The sequence below is a fragment of the Dermacentor albipictus genome, chromosome 6 (assembly GCF_038994185.2).
Source record: "Dermacentor albipictus isolate Rhodes 1998 colony chromosome 6, USDA_Dalb.pri_finalv2, whole genome shotgun sequence".
NCBI classification, from domain to species: domain Eukaryota; kingdom Metazoa; phylum Arthropoda; class Arachnida; order Ixodida; family Ixodidae; genus Dermacentor; species Dermacentor albipictus.
This window is the reverse complement of record NC_091826.1, coordinates 122,389,660-122,410,894: the sequence shown is the minus strand read 5'-3', so window position 1 is coordinate 122,410,894 and position 21,235 is coordinate 122,389,660. Positions and strand designations below refer to the sequence as shown.

General features: G+C 47.7%; 1 protein-coding gene across 2 annotated transcripts in view; it reads left to right on the top strand.

The window, feature by feature from the left end:
• The first annotated feature begins 2,001 nt into the window (after positions 1–2,001).
• The window catches only part of LOC135913807 (sodium-dependent proline transporter-like), a 61,949-nt gene continuing 42,715 nt past the window's right edge, over positions 2,002–21,235 (top strand). Inside the window, exons 1-4 of one of the 2 annotated variants that reach the window (XM_065446503.1) lie at positions 2,002–2,331; positions 5,401–5,532; positions 7,307–7,473; positions 8,451–8,629. In XM_065446503.1, coding sequence (XP_065302575.1) covers positions 2,190–2,331; positions 5,401–5,532; positions 7,307–7,473; positions 8,451–8,629 — 620 coding nt within the window. In that variant the 5' untranslated portion in view covers positions 2,002–2,189. The remainder of the gene's footprint in view (positions 2,332–5,400; positions 5,533–7,306; positions 7,474–8,450; positions 8,630–21,235) is intronic. The other variant, XM_065446504.1, reaches the window with a different exon arrangement.

Here is a 21,235-nt window from a genome sequence, read left to right as displayed (position 1 = left end):
AGCATTCCCGACAGGAAAGTAGCGGGCGCGGCGTTTTCAAGAAAGGAAACGCATCAAGGCAGATACACTCTAAGAAGAATTTACACCCTTTGGAGTGCCCCTTCTGCCACACAACAATAATCGTCATCTGCCTTGATGCGTTTCCTTTCTTTAACGCTGCGCGCCCGGTACTTTCCAGTAACGAACGGCATGGGCGTTGTCAGCATGATAGCATTCCCGACAGGAAAGTAGCGGGCGCGGCGTTTTCAAGAAAGGAGACGCATCAGGGCAGATACACTCTAAGAAGAATTTACACCCTTTGGAGTGCCCCTTCTGCCACACAACAGTAATCGGCATCTGCCTTGATACGTTTCCTTGCTTTAACGCTGCGAGCCCGGTACTGATAGTAACGAACGGCATGCGCGTTATCAACATGATAGCATTCCCCGCTGGAAAGTAGCGGGCGCGGCGTTTTCAAGAAAGGAAACGCATCAAGGCAGATACACTCTAAGAAGAGTTTACACCCTTTGGAGTACCCCTTCTGCCACACAACAATAATCGTCATCTTCCTTTATGCGTTTCCTTTCTTTAACGCTGCGAGCCCGGTACTTTCCAGTAACGAACGGCATGGGCGTTATCAGCATGATAGCATTCCCGACAGGAAAGTAGCGGGCGCGGCATTTTCAAGAAAGGAAACGCATCGAGGCAGATGCACTCTAAGAAGAGTTTGCCCCCTTTGGAGTGCCCCTTCTGCCACACAACAATAATCGTCATCTGCCTTGATGCGTTTCCGTTATTTAACACTGCGAGCCCGGTATACTTTTCAGTAACGAACGGCATAGGCGTTGTCAGCATGATAGCATTCCCGACAGGAAAGTAGCGGGCACGGCGTTTTCAAGAAAGGAAACGCATCAAGGCAGATACACTCTAAGAAGAATTTACACCCTTTGTTGTGCCCCTTCTGCCACACAACAATAATCGTCATCTGCCTTGATGCGTTTCCTTTCTTTAACGCTGCGAGTCCGGTACTTTCCAGTAACGAACGGCATGCGCGTTATCAGCAAGATAGCATTCCAGACTGGAAAGTAGCGGGCACGGCGTTTTCAAGAAAGGAAACGAATCAAGGCAGATACACTCTAAGAAGAGTTTACACCCTTTGGAGTGCCCCTTCAGCCACATAACAATAATCGTCATTTGCCTTGATGCGTTTCCTTTCTTTAACGCTGCGAGGCCGGTACTTTCCAGTAACGAATGGTATGGGCCTTATGAGCATGATAGCATTCCCGACAGGAAAGTATAGCGGGCGCGGCGTTTTCAAGAAAGCAAACGCATCAAGGCAGATACACTCTAAGAAGAGTTTACAGCCTTTGGAGTGCCCCTTCTGCCACACAACAATAATCGTCATCTGCCTTGATGCGTTTCCTTTCTTTAACGCTGCGAGGCCGGTACTTTCCAATAACGAATGGCATGGGCCTTATGAGCATGATAGCATTCCCGACAGGAAAGTATAGCGGGCGCGGCGTTTTCAAGAAAGCAAACGCATCAAGGCCGATACACTCTAAGAAGAGTTTACAGCCGTTGGAGTACCCCTTCTGCCACACAACAATAATCGTCATCTGCCTTGATGCGTTTCCTTTCTTTAACGCTGCGAGCCCGGTACTTTCCAGTAACGAACGGCATGGGCGTTGTCAGCTGATAGCATTCCTGACAGGATAAGTAGCGGGCACGGCGTTTTCAGGAAAGGAAACGCATCAAGGCAGATACACTCTAAGAAGAGTTTACACCCTTTGGAGTGCCCCTTCTGCCACACAACAATAATCGTCATCTGCCTTGACGCGTTTCCTTTCTTTAACGCTGCGAGCCCGGTACTTTCCAGTAACGAATGGCATGGACGTTGTCAGCATGATAGCATTCCTGAGGCGGGCTCAAAACAGCGGAGGTATGCAAAGGATGCTAGTTCCACTAATAGGCCGTGGAAGAAGAAGCTTCCGAGGTGTGATCAGAAGCCGCAGAAGAAGAAAGAGAAGAACCGAGACGTAAGATAGCCTAATTTCATCCAAATCTTGGCCAATCCCCCACAGTGGGTGTGCGCCATCGCTCAAGGAATACCATACCATACCATACCATCAGCTCGCTGTTTGCCGACCAAGCCAGGTGTTTCCGTCCACGCGATCACTTATTTACGTGGCAGTCGACGGCAGCAAGCCCCGATGTCCACGGACAGCAAGCGGCCGGTCAGACCGGCGTACTACTGGCGCAGCCGGCTCCACTTCTACGCCTCGGCCTACCTCTGCACGGCGGGGCTGACCAACCTCAACTGGTTCCCGTACGCCATCTACAGGCGGGGCCGAGGTACACGCAGTGCACCGGTTTGTGACAAGGGCACACATTAGGGCTCGTTGGCACTCGCCCTTTGTTAAGCGTCGCAAAAAAAAATACCACGTACGCTAAGATTGGGTATTTAATGAGCAAGAAATGTGACCGCGTGATGTGGAATATTAAGTGGCGATGTTAGTCTAGCTTGTTAGTGTGTGGGCTGAGAGCGCAAATTTCGATGGATGCGTTCGACATCCATCGCGCTCTGAATTTTTCAGCAGGTTACAAGAGCTGAAGTAGCCATCCTTTCGACGTGTCCTCCGAACAGAGTTGATAAAGTGGACGTACATGCGTGTACTATTGTCTGCAGGAGAAGCATGGTATTCTTCGCCAACAGGAAGGAAAGCTCAGCTTAAAGCGATTCTTAAAGCGAGTGAGATGTGCATATTCTTGTGACATTAATACTTCGAATAAGTATTTAGGTTGCATTTAACATTTGGGATGCATGGTATGCAACATGTGCCGCGCGTGCAGGACATGACTGCATAGACTGTTGAAACCTGTTGAATTTGATGGAACCTCCGGAAGACTTGCTCCATGCGGCTATTGGCACGGTGATACGACCTCGACCGGGTGAGATGGGTCTTTCCCGCAAGAATCAGGAAACGACAACGAAGCCCGACATCGTGATGATAAAAAAAGTAGAAAAGATTGTATTCACTTCATTGGTACATGGTTGTGACTCTCATCCGAGTCTTGAGCGGTTCTGATTAACACGGGTGCCAGTACGGCCTTAAATAACCCCTTGCGGTCTTGTGGTCGTCGCTGTCTTCTTGGGGAACCTGTGGCAGTATCAGTGCTTTCGCCAGGTTCTGCCATCGACGACCTCTTGCCCTCCGGGTTTTTTCTCTTCGTCTTTCCCTTTGTGTCAGCTTGGGGAATAAAAAAGGGTGACGCTGTTTCGGAGAAGAGGGCAATTATGTCGACATGGGGACGCCCAGTTGAACGCTTCTCACACTTGACAGGTCGATGCCCAGGCTTATCACAACAGCCTTTTTTTTTATTTAACATACTGTTAGTCCCGCTGGGACTGTTACAGGAGTGGATTTATCAGAAAGATACAGGAATACAGTACAGTACAGTAATAAACCAGTTACACATCAAGCGGGCAACAATACAAACAGTATACAGTACAGTACAGTAATACGCCAGTTACAACACACCGTGTGGGCAACACAATATCAATACAGTCTGAACATGATCGTCAGGTGTGGATTGTTGACAAGACTGACGAGGCTGCGAGCTCAGCGAACTTTTCTAAGGAATCCTGCGCAGTTATAGATTTATCTAGCCCGTTCCATTCTCTTATGGCTCGAGGGAAAAAGGAAAAGTAATATCTGTTGTTAGCACAAGAGTATTCATTAATCGTAAAGTCATGCTTGTGACGTGTTTCTCTAGAACGATTAAAACTAATGTAAGTAGCAGGATCCATGTTAAATGCGTTATGAATTAATTGATAAAGAAACTTGAGTCTATGGAGCGTGGCGCGGCTTGATAAGGTGTCTAGGCTTGCGTAGGAAAGCAGCTCTGTGGGAGAATCAGTGCGCCGGTATCTATGGTAGATAAAACGAACAGCTTTTCGTTGAACTGATTCGAGCATACGTACATCTTTTTGCATATATGGAAACCAGACGACGTTTGCATATTCTAAGATTGGACGGATAAGGACTTTATAAGCGAGTAACTTGGTATCTGGAGTCGCAAAGCGCAAGGTGCGCTTAAGGAAGTATAAACTGTTCATTGCTTTTTTGGTAATGTTTTGTACTTGGGTTTTAGAGCTGAGATTATCAGAAATAATCACACCAAGGTATTTCTTTTCAGTTACTGTTCTGAGAACGCCGTTGCAGGTACCGTAAGAGAAATTAAGTTTTGTTTTCTTATTTGTGACAGACATCACTACAGTTTTTTCCATATTGATTGACATTTGCCATGTATTGCACCACTTTTCTGGGACTAGGAAAATCATCTTGCCATGGGAACGTACGCCTCAATATCTGTCACACTTGACAGGTCGATGATAACAATGGCAAATCGTGCCGTATGCCTCTTCTTTATAGGAAACCTGCAACAAAATATCATTTTGGCTAAATTGGTTTTCACAAGTAGATTATATACTACGGATGTAATCCTAGCAAAACTGCAGGGCCGGTAATTGTCAAGTCTTGGTATTAATGGCCTGTAACCGCCGCCCAATCGAAAATCGTGACGAGGTGCCTCGCTGGTTCTTAACAGATTTATTTCTATTTATTATTACCTCAGAGGTCTAAGTGCGGGGCATCACCGGAAGGGTGGGTGCCGTTGATGGTTAATTATGAGTTTTGTGAAGTGGCGAGAAGGCATTTGAAGAAAGCAAAGCCAGTTGTAGGTGCGATGGGAGCGGAAGAACATACGTATCTCGCACTGTCTACAAAAAAGAAAGGAAAAAAAAAGAATAGCTGGTACTACGTAGCGGTACGGGCCTGAGGTGTGGGTTGTGTGTAATCTCAAGCAAGCGGTAAGGGCAATGTTTCTTCTTTAATTCTTCTGATCAGTTTGCTAATAAAGATGTATATCAAGCGTGTTGTGAGGTTTTCACCTTTAATTTAAGAAAGAATCGCACAGTGGCTGCTCAATTCTACACTATCAGAAAATAAGCTTCTTACGCGATACGAAATTTCATTGCAGTTAGCATTCGAAGCGAGGATGTTAATAATAATAATAATATTGGGGGTTTTACGTGCCAAAACCACTTTCTGATTATGAGGCACGCCGTAGTGGAGGACTCCGGAAATTTTGACCACCTGGGGTTCTTTAACGTGCACCTAAATCTAAGCACACGGGTGTTTTCGCATTTCGCCCCCATCGAAATGCGGCCGCCGTGGCCGGGATTCGATCCCGCGACCTCGTGCTCAGCAGCCCAACACCATAGCCACTGAGCAACCACGGCGGGTGAAGCGAGGATGTTGATGCTGCAGGAGCCTATTTGGAACCATATGAAAATTTGTTCCAAAGGTTTCAGACATCTTGTTGACATTTCAATTCGCGCGCGATCTCGCCACCGCGCAGGCTCTTTCCTGGTGATGTACGCGGCCGTGATGAGCGTGCTGGTGGTCCCCATGCTGCACATGGAGGCCATCCTCGGTCAGTTCGCGCACGCGGGAAACCGAGGAGTGCTCGAGTGCTCGCCCGCATTCGCTGGTAAGTGACCACCAGTTACGATATACGAATGCGAAGTTCAGAAAGTGAGAACCAGTAACGCCGTGACAATATTTTCTGAATCGATGGCTGTTAAAGACACTTCATCACGATTTCGTGGCGCCAGTGGCAGGTATAGTCACCGCGCTTTATCACGTCAAGGTTTTCGTGGTCGATGAATAGCAGAAAAAGCAAACGCTACATCCAGGGTTGTCCTGGGTAGGCGATGGGTGAGGCCTCGGGCTGTTGAACCGTTATCGTCGTCAAGCCGCATATCGTTATGCCGTTAGCGTCATTCTGCAGTACCAGTATTATTCTCATGCCGTTATCGTAGCTGAACCACACCGTTATTGTCGCGGTACCGTCATCTTCATTCAGCCATACCGTTATTATCATCCAGCCGTTATCATCATCAAGTCGCATGTCGTCATACCGTTATCTTCGTTGAGCAGAATCGCTATAATCATCGTACCCGCGGTGATAGCCCAGTGGTTATGGCATTACGCCACGGGGCTCGAGGTTGCGGGTGTTGCGACGCCAGTTTATCGAAGCTGGACTGAAGTTACTATTGGGTAGCGTGGCGTTGTCGGCGGGCTGCAGGCATCCGGTAGACCATGGCGACCAGGCAAGGACGAGACAATGCATAGTGCGAAACTTGCACCGTTTATTCAATGGCTGGTGAAAGATAATGAGAGAACGAAGTGAAAAAGTATATTGTGGAGCCCCTTTAAATGGGCTCTCTAAAATCGTGCGCGGGATCTTGCTCACGTCCACGTCACGTGACAGGCACTGAGTCTGGTTTGTGGATGGCCGTCCCCCACTTTCAGTGAGCTGGTACGGGCCCGCCTCCGCAGGTACCAACCCGCAGGTGCGGGATTGGAGGCGCTTATCCGTTCTTCTAGGCGACGTTGGTTCGCAGACTCCTGTAGAGCTTGACAGTTCGTGGAAAAAGGCGTCTGGTTGTGGATAGGTGGCTGATCCATAGTCCCAGATGACGTCTTCACGAACGTGTCTCCGCCGGCGTCATCCCTGGGGTCCTGTCTAGATCGCCGAAAGGGTGCACACACACGAAGGGGCCTGCAAGCACTGCGGGGTCTTGCCAGACCAGTCATCTACTCCAGACAACCATAGCGAATTAGAAATTCACCCTTCGTTTCCATGAGGCATGGTGGTGAAGCATCCATTTTTCACGGGGGCTACACGCCAGCCGTAACACGGCTTTGATCCTGTGCGTAGCGGCGGCAGTTCGATCGGGACGAAATGCAAAAAAATCTCCCGTACTTGGATTTAGTTTCTCCAAGGTGGTTGCACGCAAAAGAAACTCAGCTGGTCAGAAACAATTTGGAGTCATCCTCTACGCCGTGCCCCCCACTACAGAACTTTGTCTTGGCAAGTAAAAACCTCAGTATCACTTTTTCCTTATTGCTATCGCTAAGCCATCGTTATGCTATGCCGTCGTGTCACGTTTTTGCCACCATATTCTTTCTTTCGTTTATTTATTGTTCGCGTGACATGGTTGTTGTACAGTACATTTATTGTCTCGTCGTGCCGTCCGTCACCGCTGCCATCGTTCCGTCATCGTCGTCGCTTGTCATCGCTTGTATCCGTTGTAGTCGGACTGTAAGCGACCTCTGCTTTCGCTGGCGCTGAAGACTTCCTGTCGAACGATTTTACGGTCAATCTTTAGGAGGGCGGGGACAGCTAATACGGCGTGTAAAGCGAACCACGCTTTCACAAGTGCGCGCAATCTACAGGAAGGTGTGCGCGTTCCGTGCAGGCCTGAGCTACACGATGGCCTACTTCTACCTGGCGAGCGCGGCGAGCAGCGCACTGACCATGTCGCACGCAGTGCTCTACCTGCTGGGAAGCAGCCAGGACCCGCTGCCCTGGTCCACCTGCCGAGGCATGAACGCCACCACCTGCTACGTCCTCGAAGCCGGAGGGGTGCGTGGGGGGGGGGGGGGGGGGCAGGTGGCACGAATTTGCGTCAGTGTGGAAGACGACTCGCCGGTGCAAAATCTAGACGGGAAAAAGGCAGAACACACGGGCCAAGCGCCGAGCTTCGAATCGCGTTTGCGACATTCGCAATGTTCCGGAATTTCGTATAGCATATCCATTGGCAGTGTTTTACAATCGAGCGTATTTTATCTTCATTCCAAATTGGCTAGATTTAATAACAGGATTTTCATATACAAAGAAAAAAAAACAAGGCTTTTTATGCAAACAAGTTTATGCACCGCACCTTTAAAGAAAAAATAACTTCCGCCTCCACAATGAGGAAAGCGCGTTCAAGGCACACCCTCCACCGCTCGCTCGACTGAGCATCTGTACGGTAGGCACAAAGGTGGCTGCCTGATGGGGACATGGTATGCTTAGCGTGGAAATGAGCGTGAAACGACCAAATTCAGGTTTCGTTTTTTTCGAAGCTATTTCCAGAGGACAGAGTTCACGCACTAATTGGCGCAAGACAGTGAATTACAAAATTCTGGACTTGCGTCCGGTTTTCAGAGATGTTCGCGTATGCTGGAAAATTACGATTAGACCTGCTCGCGCAGCTAGTAAACAAAGTCGGACATGTTGTTGGCCCCGTGAGCTCATGTTCAGCGTCCAAGAAATGGCACTAACTAGGACGATGCATATCAGTAAAAGACGGGACAGGTGACACCATACACACTATTTTTCGAAGTAAACAGACGATTGCTGCGAACCGCATCGTAACATTCTTTCGAAGCAAAGAAGGCTCGCAAGGGGCTCGTTTTTAATGTGTAGTCCCGCTACGGTCGCTTTCTCTGCGAACCTATCCGAACATCCCCGTGGAATTTAGGAATACAAGTTTCGAGATGGCCCCGCCACCACAGGCGAGCGCAGTCATAGCTCCGAGCGCACTCGCACGTGCTACACTCGCACGCGCCCGTTCGCAGCCCCGACCGTGCCGGCAAGTGCACCGCACCCTGGCGCTGCGGTTCGAGGCAGCCGCAGAACGCGACCGGCTGCCGGGCATCCCCGTGGTGCTCGGCGACCGCGTGGTGCTGGTGCCGCGGCACCAGTTCGCGCGCAACTGCACCCCCTCCACCGTCAGCGCGGTCGAGCACTACCACCGGTGAGAGCGCCCACGTCTAAAGCCTGTTTCACATGATGCGATTTTCTTCACACCGGAAGTGCGATTTCCGTCGTTTGCGATGAAAATCGCAGTCGCAGTGCCGACCCCGCGATTTTGGGCTGCGACCAACCGGTTGGTCGCACAGTCGCAGCGATCGCTGTGATTTTCCGTCGAAATTGCGCGGAGAGCTATCACGGAGCTATTTCGCCGGTTTGTTTTGGAAAATGGCGTCTCGCACAACAAGTGCAATGCGCGGAGACGTGGATTGCCGAATTCGGTACGTACAGGAAGGGAGAATAAAAAACTTGTACTGCAGATTCCATTCTCCATTTTCTATGCGTTTGTTCACACGCTACGCAGTAAATGAAGTGCATTTTCAGGTTTGCTTCGTACACCTTTGCGAGTTGTCAGTACTAGGAGGTTTTCGATCCCCACCAGACGACGAGGTCATCACAATTTTCTTTTTTCAGGAGCATGCAAAAATCTCGCTTACGGAGCAGCTTGAATTATTTCATCCTCGGTAAGGGCAAATGACAAGACAGCAAAGTACTAGAAGTTTCAACGTTGTGCTGGGGCCGTATAACGTAAAACTATTCCAATATATTTTTATTCCAAACTGATGACGTCAAATTTGCGTAACCGCCGACGCAAGCATCGGGCGCTCACCCGTAGGGTTGTCTGAACTAACCAATCAAATGCTCCCCGCGTTCATAGGAGGTCACTTTTGTTTGCTTGAAAAACGAATAACATTGCTTGTACTAAGCGGCTTGTCTTATATAATTGGCTCACCAGAGGCGAGGAGCATGCTCAAGTGGAGAGGGATTCGATAGGGCTGAGCCACTGCACTGAATATCGATAACCGGATGAAGAGGGTGGTGCCGGCGTCTGCGACTGGTCCGCTTTCGCTTACTTAGCTTGCGGTGGCTCATCGACAATCGCGGCGGCATGCAACGGAAGCTTAAGAATGACGCTAAAACGGATCCTCAGCAAAGAAGAGTTGGCAGACCGAGGTCGTAAACGTGCCCAAAGTGCTCGAAAACGTTACACGGCCACGCAAAAAGCTTTATTACACGCAAATAAACCCCTGCTCTCCGGCAGGGGCGAGTATTCAGTGTCTGAGCGACCGGCAGCAGCCATCTTTTATTCCTTTCGGAACGGGGCAGCCTGCGGCTATTCAGAAGAAAATTCAGTTTGGTTCGGCATATTAATGCATATTTAACGCGTACACGTCACTTTGACGCAGTAAGATTCTGCGGTTTTGTGAAGTTGCGTGAGAGGCAGATGAAGTGGGTGCAGCCCGAAAACTTTTGACCAATAGCCGAGGGCTAATGGCAAAGAAGCGTCGAATCAGAAATAACTATTTTTGTTTTGCTCGGTCTAATTATGCATAATCAGTGTGTACACGTCACATCAGGTAAGGAGCTATCGCGGTTTTCGTGACGTCGCGTTACAGGCAGGTGAATTGGGGGTGGTCCAAAAATGTTTTTGACCAATCGCGGTGGGCTGATTGCAGAATTGGAATAGAAAAGTTTGGAATAGTTTTACGTTATAGCACCCCTGAACGCGGTACCGTTCAGTTGCATTTTCTTGTCGGTTTTCAAGCGTGAATTTCCCGATGCATCTTGAAAGCTTATCTTGCTTCTTATTAAATTTCACAGAGCAAAAGTGTAGGCTATCGTGATAAATTTGCTACGATAGCATTAAATCCGTGGCTTGAATAAAATATTACATGTACGTTAAGTTGCACCTCTTCTCTGGAGAATTTTTTTCTTGCACAGGAACCAATAAACATTGACGATGTTGTGGGCGTTGTATCCTTACTGCATCTGTATTAACACTTGCTTTGAAAGGTAATTAACTCTACAGCTAGTAGATTAATTAAATTATTTGCTTGCTATAGTGGCACAGGGACATCGTACCCTCCTGCACCATCATGTAAAAGCCGTGCAACAATGCAAAAAGCAGGCAAACGGCCTGTTCTTCTGGGGATAACACAGTATAGAACGACACGCTGAAGAAAAGTAAATCAAAAACTGTGCAGTGAAGTCAGCCAGTGCAGCCCGTACAAGCAGTTCTTGCACGTTCACAGCTGATTGTGCAAAAAACATTCATGCCTCACATGTTTCGAATAAGTTCGATATAACGATATCTGCTGTGATTACTGTTTATAAGTAATGAAATACCATGCTACTTGCAAGAACATATCACCCGAGGATTTTAGAACAAATTACTACATTTCAACTATACACAATATGTGGTTTATTCAACAAAGGACCACAAACTGGGCTTTTTACAATGACAAACTTATTCCAGATTTTACTTACATACAGGCAAGAAAAAAAATCTATAGACAAAATATTGTTCTTCAATTTATCCATCTGCCCCCACTGTGGCTATAGCGTTCTGCTACTAACACAAGGCGAGGGGTTGATTTGCCAGCCATGGAAGTCGCATTTCGATGGGAGTCATAGGGAAAAAAGCTCTTGCACTTAGATTTAGCTCATCACCTTTATTGAACCCTTAAACTTCAATATACTACTGCGTAGGGGGGCATGCTTATGCGAAATCTAACACCAATAGAAAGCAAAGGGCGGAATTGTAAAAAAACCATCTTTCGTGATAATTTGAGTGTGTAAATACTCATTGCAGCAATATGTATTGTTCAACAGCACCGCACAAATAAGCATAATCAGGTATAGCAAGTACTCTGTCAGGAGGCTGTTTCTACAGGTGTATAAATGTCAAGACATGAATGCTCATACTACGTCGCACACATAGCACAAAAAAAAACCTTTTTCAAGAGCTGTCTTTTCTGGCACATATGAGTGGGCCATAAGCAGCAGAAACTTTATTGCAGGACATTGTGTAATACCGGTTATGAAAGAATGAAGAGAGTGAAGAGGCTTTTAACAGCAGTACCTCATGCTACTCTAATAAGAAGAACGATGAGCAAAAACATTTCTGGTAGACCACTTACACAGTAACTTTCTGAAAGACAGAAAATTCCAGGTGAGAGTTGGAGGTACATTTGGCCCACCCACACCAACAACACAGACATACTACAATAAACACAACAGCCTACGGTGTATTACAGTCTGTGGGAAAGCTATCTTATACAGATATCAAGAATGATGCAACAAGCCCTCGAAAACACTGCATACTTTCTTGACCAGTCTGGCCTCTTGCTTTCTGATAAGTTGGCTTACATCGGTGTCGGACAAAAGACTAGAATCAACAACTACTCCAGATTGCACTTTGTGCTCTCAATAACTGGAGAAACATACCCGCAAGTCAGCATCCACAAATCCTCAGCTAGTGTAAGACCATGAGCGCAGAGCCAGCATGTGGGTGAAACAATTATGCCATGCCTGGACGCAAATCCTACACCTGGTGAAAAGAGTAATCTTGAAATCATGGGGGGTGGATGAGTGGATACTATAGAAAATCGCAGATGCTGTGCTTGTGTCCACGGTATGGTACGTAATGAATTACCAGCAGCACACAAAAAAGACAACTAATCGAATACAGGCATCGGGTAATAACAGGTATTTCCGACTTTACCATGCTTGAAAACCTCTATGAGAAAGATCTAACGAACAAGCACCTAGACAGAGTAGAGTTGCAGCCTGCAGCACAAATTCTTAGCCTCAAGAGCTCAAAACCTGGTCCCAAGGTACTATGCCAGCTAGCATATGAGATGCAAAGACGACTACCCCTCCCTTCACAAACACAACCTCGGGAGTACCTGAACTTGAAACACAACAGGCCCATACCGTGAAATATGGGGGCAAAGAATTAGGCCAGGAGACTATATGCAACTGCCAAACGCACAGAGGAGATTGCTAATCATGAAGATGCAAGCAAACATAAGGCACTTATAGTACACTGATCTGGCAATAGCAGTGTAACAGTAGTATGACACTACATGAAACTAAACCCCATATAAGTGAGTACCATTCCAGGTCATCCTACACCTAGAAAAGCTGAACTGAAAGCAATCAAAGCAGCACTTGTAGTGCAGATTACACCCTGCACAACACCCTGCATGGATTCACCAGAAACTGTCTGGGCCTGCACATCACACAAGATTGTCAGGAAAATCAGGAGATTGACACGCGACGTGCAAGCACATGGCCAGAAATTAAATTACAGGATACATAGCCATGCAGATATTCCAGGACACAAGCGGCCTATAAGCCCGACATAATAACTGAAAACTAGATGAGTTTGTGTGTTCATTATTAAGAAAAGCGCAACAGATAGACAACAGACAAGAACTTAGCGCTCTGTGTGTTCACTTCGTTCCTCTCCATCGCATTTCTGTTGCACTATAGATAATGAATTCATAAGGCTGCACAGGAGAAGAATGATACCTCATCCAAGGGCCCGATCTCACATCCAAATCCACGCGTGTGCGCGCGCGCGCGCGCGCACACACTCACACACACACACACACACTCACACACACACACACACACACACACACACACACACACACACACACACACACACACACACACACACACACACACACACACACACACACACACACACACACACACACACACACACACACACACACACACACACACACACACACAAATGTTGCAAGAGTGCATAGCATGAAGCAGTGTCATCAGGATGACACTAGATATGGATGAGGACTAACTCTCAACTGAGGTTCATTTGTAAAATGTGGCGAGTTATATATATTACCAGAAAAAACGATGAGCAAAACGAGAACAAGGTGAGAGCAGGAGCCAACGTTTCGACAAGTGGACTTGTCTTCTTCAAGGTCCACTTGTGGAAACGTTGGCTCCTGCTTTCACCTTGTTCTCATGTTGCTCACCGTCTTGAATTTCCATCTCCCGCCTTCCCCGTGTTTTCCCCAGAAAAATAAAGACATCTTTGAAGGCTAGATAAAAATTGATGCTTGATGCAGCCAAACATAAATAAAGATGCTACAAAAAGAAAATACAGAAAAATTTCAAGTGCAGGAAAAAATATTATAATTGCCAATCATGCATACCAGCACCTTTCAAGAAACACTGCTGTTATTCCTATAGACAGACTGACAGCTTGCTTATGCAAGCACATTCTTCCAGTTTCATGCCATTGGAAAAAAAATGAGTTTCTTGGAAGGTAGCGACATGCACACTTGGGGATCACAACGTTTTTTTTTCCCTGGACTTGTTTATTTATATGTATTTTCTCCCTATCCTGCTTTTATATTTGATTTAATCAAGTACTAGTCTTTATCAGGTTTTATTGCTGTGCTACTTTCTGGTAACCTTTGTAGATCACTGCATTTTCACAATAAACCTTTTAATTAGAAGTCAGCGTACCCTGTTCGTACTGCTTCACGCTATACATTCTTGCTACATTGGCCAAATAAAATATTTTATAAGGTACACAGAAGCATCATAAGGGCTTTAATGTGACTTGTTGCAGTCTAAAAAAATAATAGCCTGGCTGGAAATGGCTCTAGAGAACACACAGGACGAACAAAAAACCGAGATGATCTAACAACCAAAAGTTCAAAGTACACACCGAGTAAATGCTCGCTAACAAGCAATAGAGCGAGCATACACAAAAAGGAGAAGCAAAAATTCGTGTGCGTTTCCTGACAGGAAATGCCTCCCTTTCTAACGGAGGCCATGCTGACAAGATTCTCCCAACATTTTTAGATCTACAGCTTCCGTAATTTCTCTAGGCAGCCGATCTGCACAGAATGCTGGCTTCTTCCTCTACAATGCACGCTCAGACGTGGAGAGTGCATTGTAGAAGAAGAAGCTAGCTTTCTGTGGAGATCGGCTGCCTAGAGAAATTATGGATACTGTAGACGCAAAGACACTGGGAGAATCTTGTCAGCATGGACTCTGTTACACTTTCAGAGATGGATGCGTTTTCTGTTGGGATCTGTATGGACACACATCAGTTTCTGACTCTGCTTTTTGTGTGACTTCGATTTATGGCTTGTCAACCAGCCTTTACTCGGCATGTTCAATAAACTTTCATTTGTTAGTACGCCTCATGATCATCTTGGTCTCTTGCAGAAAGGTGTTCATTATTTTTACAGTGAAGCTGTATATGCCTAGGCAAAACACTCATGGTCCAATCCCAAAAACCCTAGTGCAGGGGTATGAGCCATTGTTTAGTGGTGTGTGAGCCATTGCACTCGACTTGCATGATGGACGGAGAAATTTCTTGTTGGGTAGACATAGAAATGCTTACGCATTTCAAGCATACATTTATCTACGTATTATTGCAGGGAAGGAACACAGAGGGGGACGGGGTTAAGACAAGATCATGATGTCATTATTATCTCGCAGCAAAGGTGTGGTGGGCCATTCACTAGACCGATAGTGACGTCGTTTCTCTCTAGCAGCAAAGCGCGCGTGTAGCAGTCTCTCTCCGACTTCCCGATAGGTTCAAAAATGTGTCCCTGTATTTAATTAAATGAAATGTGCAGCCCCGGTGTGTCACTTGGTAACTACAGCGCATAACCGAGTCATAAATATCATTATTAACGCATTAGAAAACACAAATGTGCAACATAATTCAGAAAGGTTTTGATGGACCCGCTGGATTAACACAATGAACCACACATTGCACTTTTTATGATGGTGATCTTGCAAAGTGCGATGTGTGGCATTCCAAATAAACAATGTGATAAACCCAAGCCAAACGGGTGCATGACCTCATTAAGAAACACAGACATAAACAATAATATAGAAAGACTTGAATAAAACATTGGAATTAACCCAGTGATAAACACCGGGGCCGAACATTTCAGCTTCGCTGGTTTACCATATGTACAGGGTGGATGGGCACTAATTTTTTTCTGTTATTGTTTGTTAAGTGTTGTATAATGTTGTGCCAGTAAACACGTTGGGCTATTGGTGCATTGTATCGGTACCGCTTTTTTTTGCTGGTTTTCTTAATGTAGTGCCCTTCTTCCTTTTGTAACTACTTTTTTATTCCCCCTCACCTAATGCAGCCTGCGAGGTATATAAAAAAGTACATAAGCACATGTCATTCATTCATCTGCATACACCTCGCACCATCCCTTGCTCAACAAACGTCACTGTGTTGATGTCTCGCAGTGTGCATCTACATTAACAGCCGTTTGCATTTCGGTATAGTATGTGAACAGTGTAGTGCATAAAGATTACATGACATTAAGGTTGTGACCTATGCGGCGCATAAGCAAACCTTGCAAAAGATGACATGTTAGATCATTGAAAATAAGACTAATTGTATATATCGCAGTTACTTTAACAGCATTTAATTGACCACTTGACAAAAACTTCACTTCGCATAGATCCCAACACGTACACTGAATCTGCATTTTTCTTGCTTATTAATCTAGTCGTTACTGCATGGTCACATCGTAGATTTGAAAACAAGGTTAAATAAATTTGTTTGTTGCCATATAACAATATGCGTAGATCACTGCGATTGTAACACCAGAATTTGATACAAATATGCACACTATAGGATGCAGACAAATGCTCAGGACAAACTCCACAATGTTTGCATCCTGATACTTATAAAAGTGAACAGTTTCATTCCATGGCTGTCAATGAGAGGGAGAAAGAGAACTTAATTGTGTTCGTGGAACAAAAACGCATTGATAAGCTTAGAGATAGAGTAATTGCTTAACACTTTCGAAATGAATAATTATAGCTTGCTATCGACATTGAAGCAGCCTGTCGACAGCAAGAAAAGGAATCAGTTTTCCAGCTCTGAACATTGAATTGCAGGAAATGCAAGCAGGCATAAAATTTTGCCAGTATAATCCGTTGGCAGACGGCATTATAACACTGTGTTTTTGTTGAAAAGTTAGTTGTAACCTAAGGTACTTGAGTTTCTTTCTTTCTTGAAATACAGCTGTTTTAAAGCATTTGCCGAATAAACATCGGTGGCATAAATTGAAAATTCAGTTTTTACAGTTACTGGCGTTTATCTTCTTTTACGTGCAACGAACCTCATCAAAATTCGTGCATTCGTTACATAAAAATATACGATTTCTTTATTGCCATACATTTAAATAGGAGCTCCAGAGTTGGACCTTGCTTTAAAATAGAGAAGCAAGATATTAAAGATGATCCGGTGAATAATATAATGCAACAGCCTTCATTCGACATTACCGCACACACACTCCACGACGGCAACAACTGGCCGTCGTTACGGCGAGGTGCTTACTGCTCGCGAAGCCCATTTGTTAACTACAACTTCAAATTCAAACTGCGAAGCACTCCTTTGGAGCGCTAGTTGGAGTGTCTACTTTATACTCTATAGGCAATATAACTGAGTCTGTGCTGCCTAAACAGGGAAACTAAAGTACCTTGTGCAGCGGCATGTTTCTAACAAAACAGTTCACGTCATCACTCCACCAAATGCCTCCGCGTAAGGAGGACACCACAAGCGCCCTATGGGTGCGCATGATTTTGAACATCTCACCGAATTATAATAATTTCAGTGTGACTCGGACAACAAATGAGGCTTCGACTTCTTGTTGGCTGTATCCACGTGGTCTGATACATATCTAGCCTGTAGCGGCAGAAGCATCGGCGTCGCACGAGGAATGACGTAGACGCTCGCGTCTACACGAGGCTCGAGCGGCTGGCACGCTCCGGCGCGGGCTAGGTTCCGAGAGAGATTAAAAAGAATGCTACGCTAAGCGATCGAATGTGGGTTCTTCCTCTCCTGCGAGAGCCCGAGACTTTACCGGTCTACGTGGTCGCTCGTCGCCACAGTTTGGTGAACCCGGACGTGATATTGCCATACGCTCCTGTGGTAGAGACGACCATGGACCAGACCAACGCTACGAGAGCTCAAGGCGAGAACCCTTCCGGGGAACGCGGTGAGCCCTCCTGTTCCGCCATCGCTGTTCGCCTCCCACAGTACTGGGACCAGCATCCTTCGGCGTGGTTTCTTCAGGCCGAAGCGCAATTTCAAGTCGCTGGTATCCGCTCTCAAGCCTCGAAGTTTCATTACGCCGTCGCAGCACTCTCGCCCGCCGCCATAGACGAGGTAGCAGATTTGTTGAACTCCCCGTTGTCTGCCACCGCCTTTGACGATCTCAAGGTTGCACTGCTACAGCGCACAGCAGCTTCACAGCGTTCTCGCATCCAGCAGCTTCTGTCCGCTGAAGAACTCGGCGACCGACGCCCTAGTCAACTTCTTCGCCGAATGAGCCAGCTGCTCGGAAACAACGTGAGATCCATCGACGACACGTGCGCGAACTGTTTTTGCAACGACTCCCGGCTAACGTGCAAATGGTCCTGGCGACAGCCTCTACCATGGACCTTACCGGACTTGCCGCTTTGGCCGACAAAGTCATGGAAGTAGCCACCCCAACCATCACAGCCAAGTCACAGTCTCCGGGTGACAATACAACCGCTCTGCAAACTCTTCCCTGCTCTTCCGCAGTGCAATCTCCGCTCGACTCTTTGTGTGAGCGCCTGGAACGCATCATCTGTGAAGCGGAACATCGCCGCGCGTCTTGTCACCCACGCAGCCGTAGTTCCAGCAGATCAAGACGCACTGGCACTCGCAATGAAGCCTCAACTACAACGCCTGGCGTTTGCTACTACCACCGCCGTTTTGGAAACGACGCTCGTCACTGTCGGCGTCCCTGCGCTTGGCAGGGAAACAGGCCGGCCGACCTCTAACGGCGACGAGTGGTCCGGCCCAGCACACAAGTCGCCTTTTCTACGTGACGGACAGAGTTACGGAACAGCGATTCTTAGTCGACACAGGTGCTGACGTCAGCATTCTCCCCGCCCAGCGCTCCGACCGAAAAGCGACTCCTGTGTCGTTTTTGCAAGTCGTCAACGGCACCAGGATTCCAGTTTTCTCGTCACGCTCCGTCATGCTAAACCTTGGCCTTCGACGAGCGTTCCGCTGGATTTTCCTGGTTGCAGACGTCCGTCATGCAGTCATTGGAGCAGACTTCTTGCATAACTACGGACTCCTTGTGGACATCCAACGACGCCGTCTCATCGACTCCGTGACCCAGCTATCCATTCCCGGCGTCCCATCATCAGGCACATCACCCCTAGCGCCTATTTCTGCCATGTTGGATGAACCTTTCGCCGCGCTCCTACGCGAGTTTCCCACTTTGACGCGCCTGCCGGACTGGACGCAACCGGTACAACATGACGTGTGCCATCACATCGTCACCTCCGGCCCACTGGTCTACTTCCGACCCCGGCGTTTGTCCCCGGAGAAACTCAAGATCGCTCGCGCGGAGTTCGAACACATGCTGCAACTTGGCATCATCTGCCCTTCCTCCAGTAACTGGGCATCACCACTTCACATGGTGCCTAAGAAGACGGGAGACTGGCGCCCATGCGGCGATTACCGGGCACTAAACAACGTCACAGTTCCTGATCGCTACCCTCTACCGAACATTCAGGACTTCACGGCAGCGGTGCACGGTGCGACGATCTTTTATAAGATAGATCTCGTTCGCGCCTACCATCAACTACCGGTCGCTGAAGAAGACATTCCCAAGACCGCCATCACCATACCCTTCGGTCTTTTCGAATTTCTCCGCATGCCTTTCGGTTTACGGAACGCGGGCCAATCCTTTCAGCGTTTCATCGATTCCGTCACTCGAGGTTTGCCTTTCGTTTTTGCATACATTGACGACCTTCTCGTCGCAAGCTCTGCGGCAGAAGAACATCTTCACCATTTGCGGTTGTTGTTTTCACGCCTTGCCAGTAAAGGAATTGTCATCAACGCCGCCAAGAGTGAATTCGGTCAACCCGAACTCGAGTTCCTCGGTCACATCGTCGACGCCAACGGCATTCGACCACTGCCGTCCAAGATTCGCGTCATCGAAAACCTTCCCCGACCGAACACACTCACCAAGCTTCGCCAATTTCTCGGATTTGTCAATTTCTACCGCCGATTCATTCCCGAGTGCGCACGACTTATGGCTCCGCTAGACGCTCTCCTGGTCAACAAACGCAAACAAGTGCTTCAGTGGACTGAAGAGGCCACTGACGCTTTCACAAGAGTCAAGTCTGCCCTCGCCGACGCCACGCTGCTTAGACACCCAAAGCCAGACGCACCCACTGCCATCATGACCGACGCTTCAAATACTGCCGTTGGTGCCGTTCTGCAGCAATTCATCGACAATGAGTGGCATCCACTCGCTTTTTTCTCCAAGAAACTGAAGCCTGTGCAGTCCCGCTACAGCGTGTTCGGCCGTGAATTACTCGCTGTTTACCTCGCTATCAAGCATTTTCGCCATTTCCTCGAAGGCCGTGCATTCACTGTCTTGACTGACCACAAGCCCCTTGTGCATGCAACGAATCGTTCGGCGTCCTGTTACTCGCCCCGCGAGATTCGACATCTTTCCTACATCTCCGAGTTTACAACAACGTTCCGCCACATCAAGGGCACCGACAACGTTCCAGCCGACGTCCTCAGTCGTGTCAATGTCGTTTCCACGTTGACATCGGAACCTTTCATCATCGAGGCCGACTTACTCGCCAGTCAACAGCGTGACGACACTGAACTTCGTACACTCCGGAATTCGTCAACGTCCCTGAAATTGGAAGACGTCGTTGTGACCCCAGATGGTACGTCCATCGTCTGCGACACTTCTAACGACACACCTAGACCATACATTCCGGCATCCCTTCGCAGACGTCTATTCGAAACCGTGCACAACCTGTCGCACCGTGGCATACGCGCGACACAGAAGCTTCTTTCCAGTCGTTTCGTTTGGCCTCGGCTAAACGCGCAAGTTCGCGATTGGGTTCGCTGCTGTTTGTCGTGTCAACGTTCGAAGATCCAGCGTCATCCCATTCCGCCGGCCAAGACTTTTCTTCCACCGGATGCTCGTTTTGACACCGTACACCTGGACCTCGTCGGCCCTCTTCCACCTTCGAAAGGTTACTGCTACATACTGACATGCATCGACCGTTATACACGGTGGCCAGAAGCTACACCTATATCAGACATATCAGCGCCCACAGTTGCAGCAGCTTTCATGTCTACGTGGATAGCGAGGTTCGGCTGCCCATCCACAATAATCACAGATCGCGGTCGACAGTTTGATTCAGCGCTCTTCAACGAGCTACTCAAACTACTCGGAACGACACGCTTTCGCACAACTGCTTACCACCCGTAGTCCAACGGACTAGTTGATGACCGGCATCTCAAGGCCTCCCTTATGGCACATGAATCACCGGAAAAGTGGGTCCTGCATTTGCCCCTCGTATTACTTGGCATCAGAGCTGCACTCAAGAGCGACCTAGGTTGCTCCTGTGCTGAGCTAGTTTACGGCACTCACCTACGCCTTCCGTGCGATTTCTTTGTCGCCACCCCCAAAACGCCTTTGCCATCACCTGCCGACTACGTTGCCGAACTGAAAAATTTCTTCAGCCAGATGTGCACCGTGCCTACACGTTCACAAGAAGCAAGGTCCCCGTACGTTTCTCCCGCACTCAGCTCTGCTACCCACGTTTTCGTGCGTAACTGTGCCGTGCGGAAGCCTTTGCAACCACACTACTCCGGGCCATATTGTGTTCTAGAGCGTCGTCCGACGACGTTTGTTGTTAGTGTTAACGGCCGATCAGACAC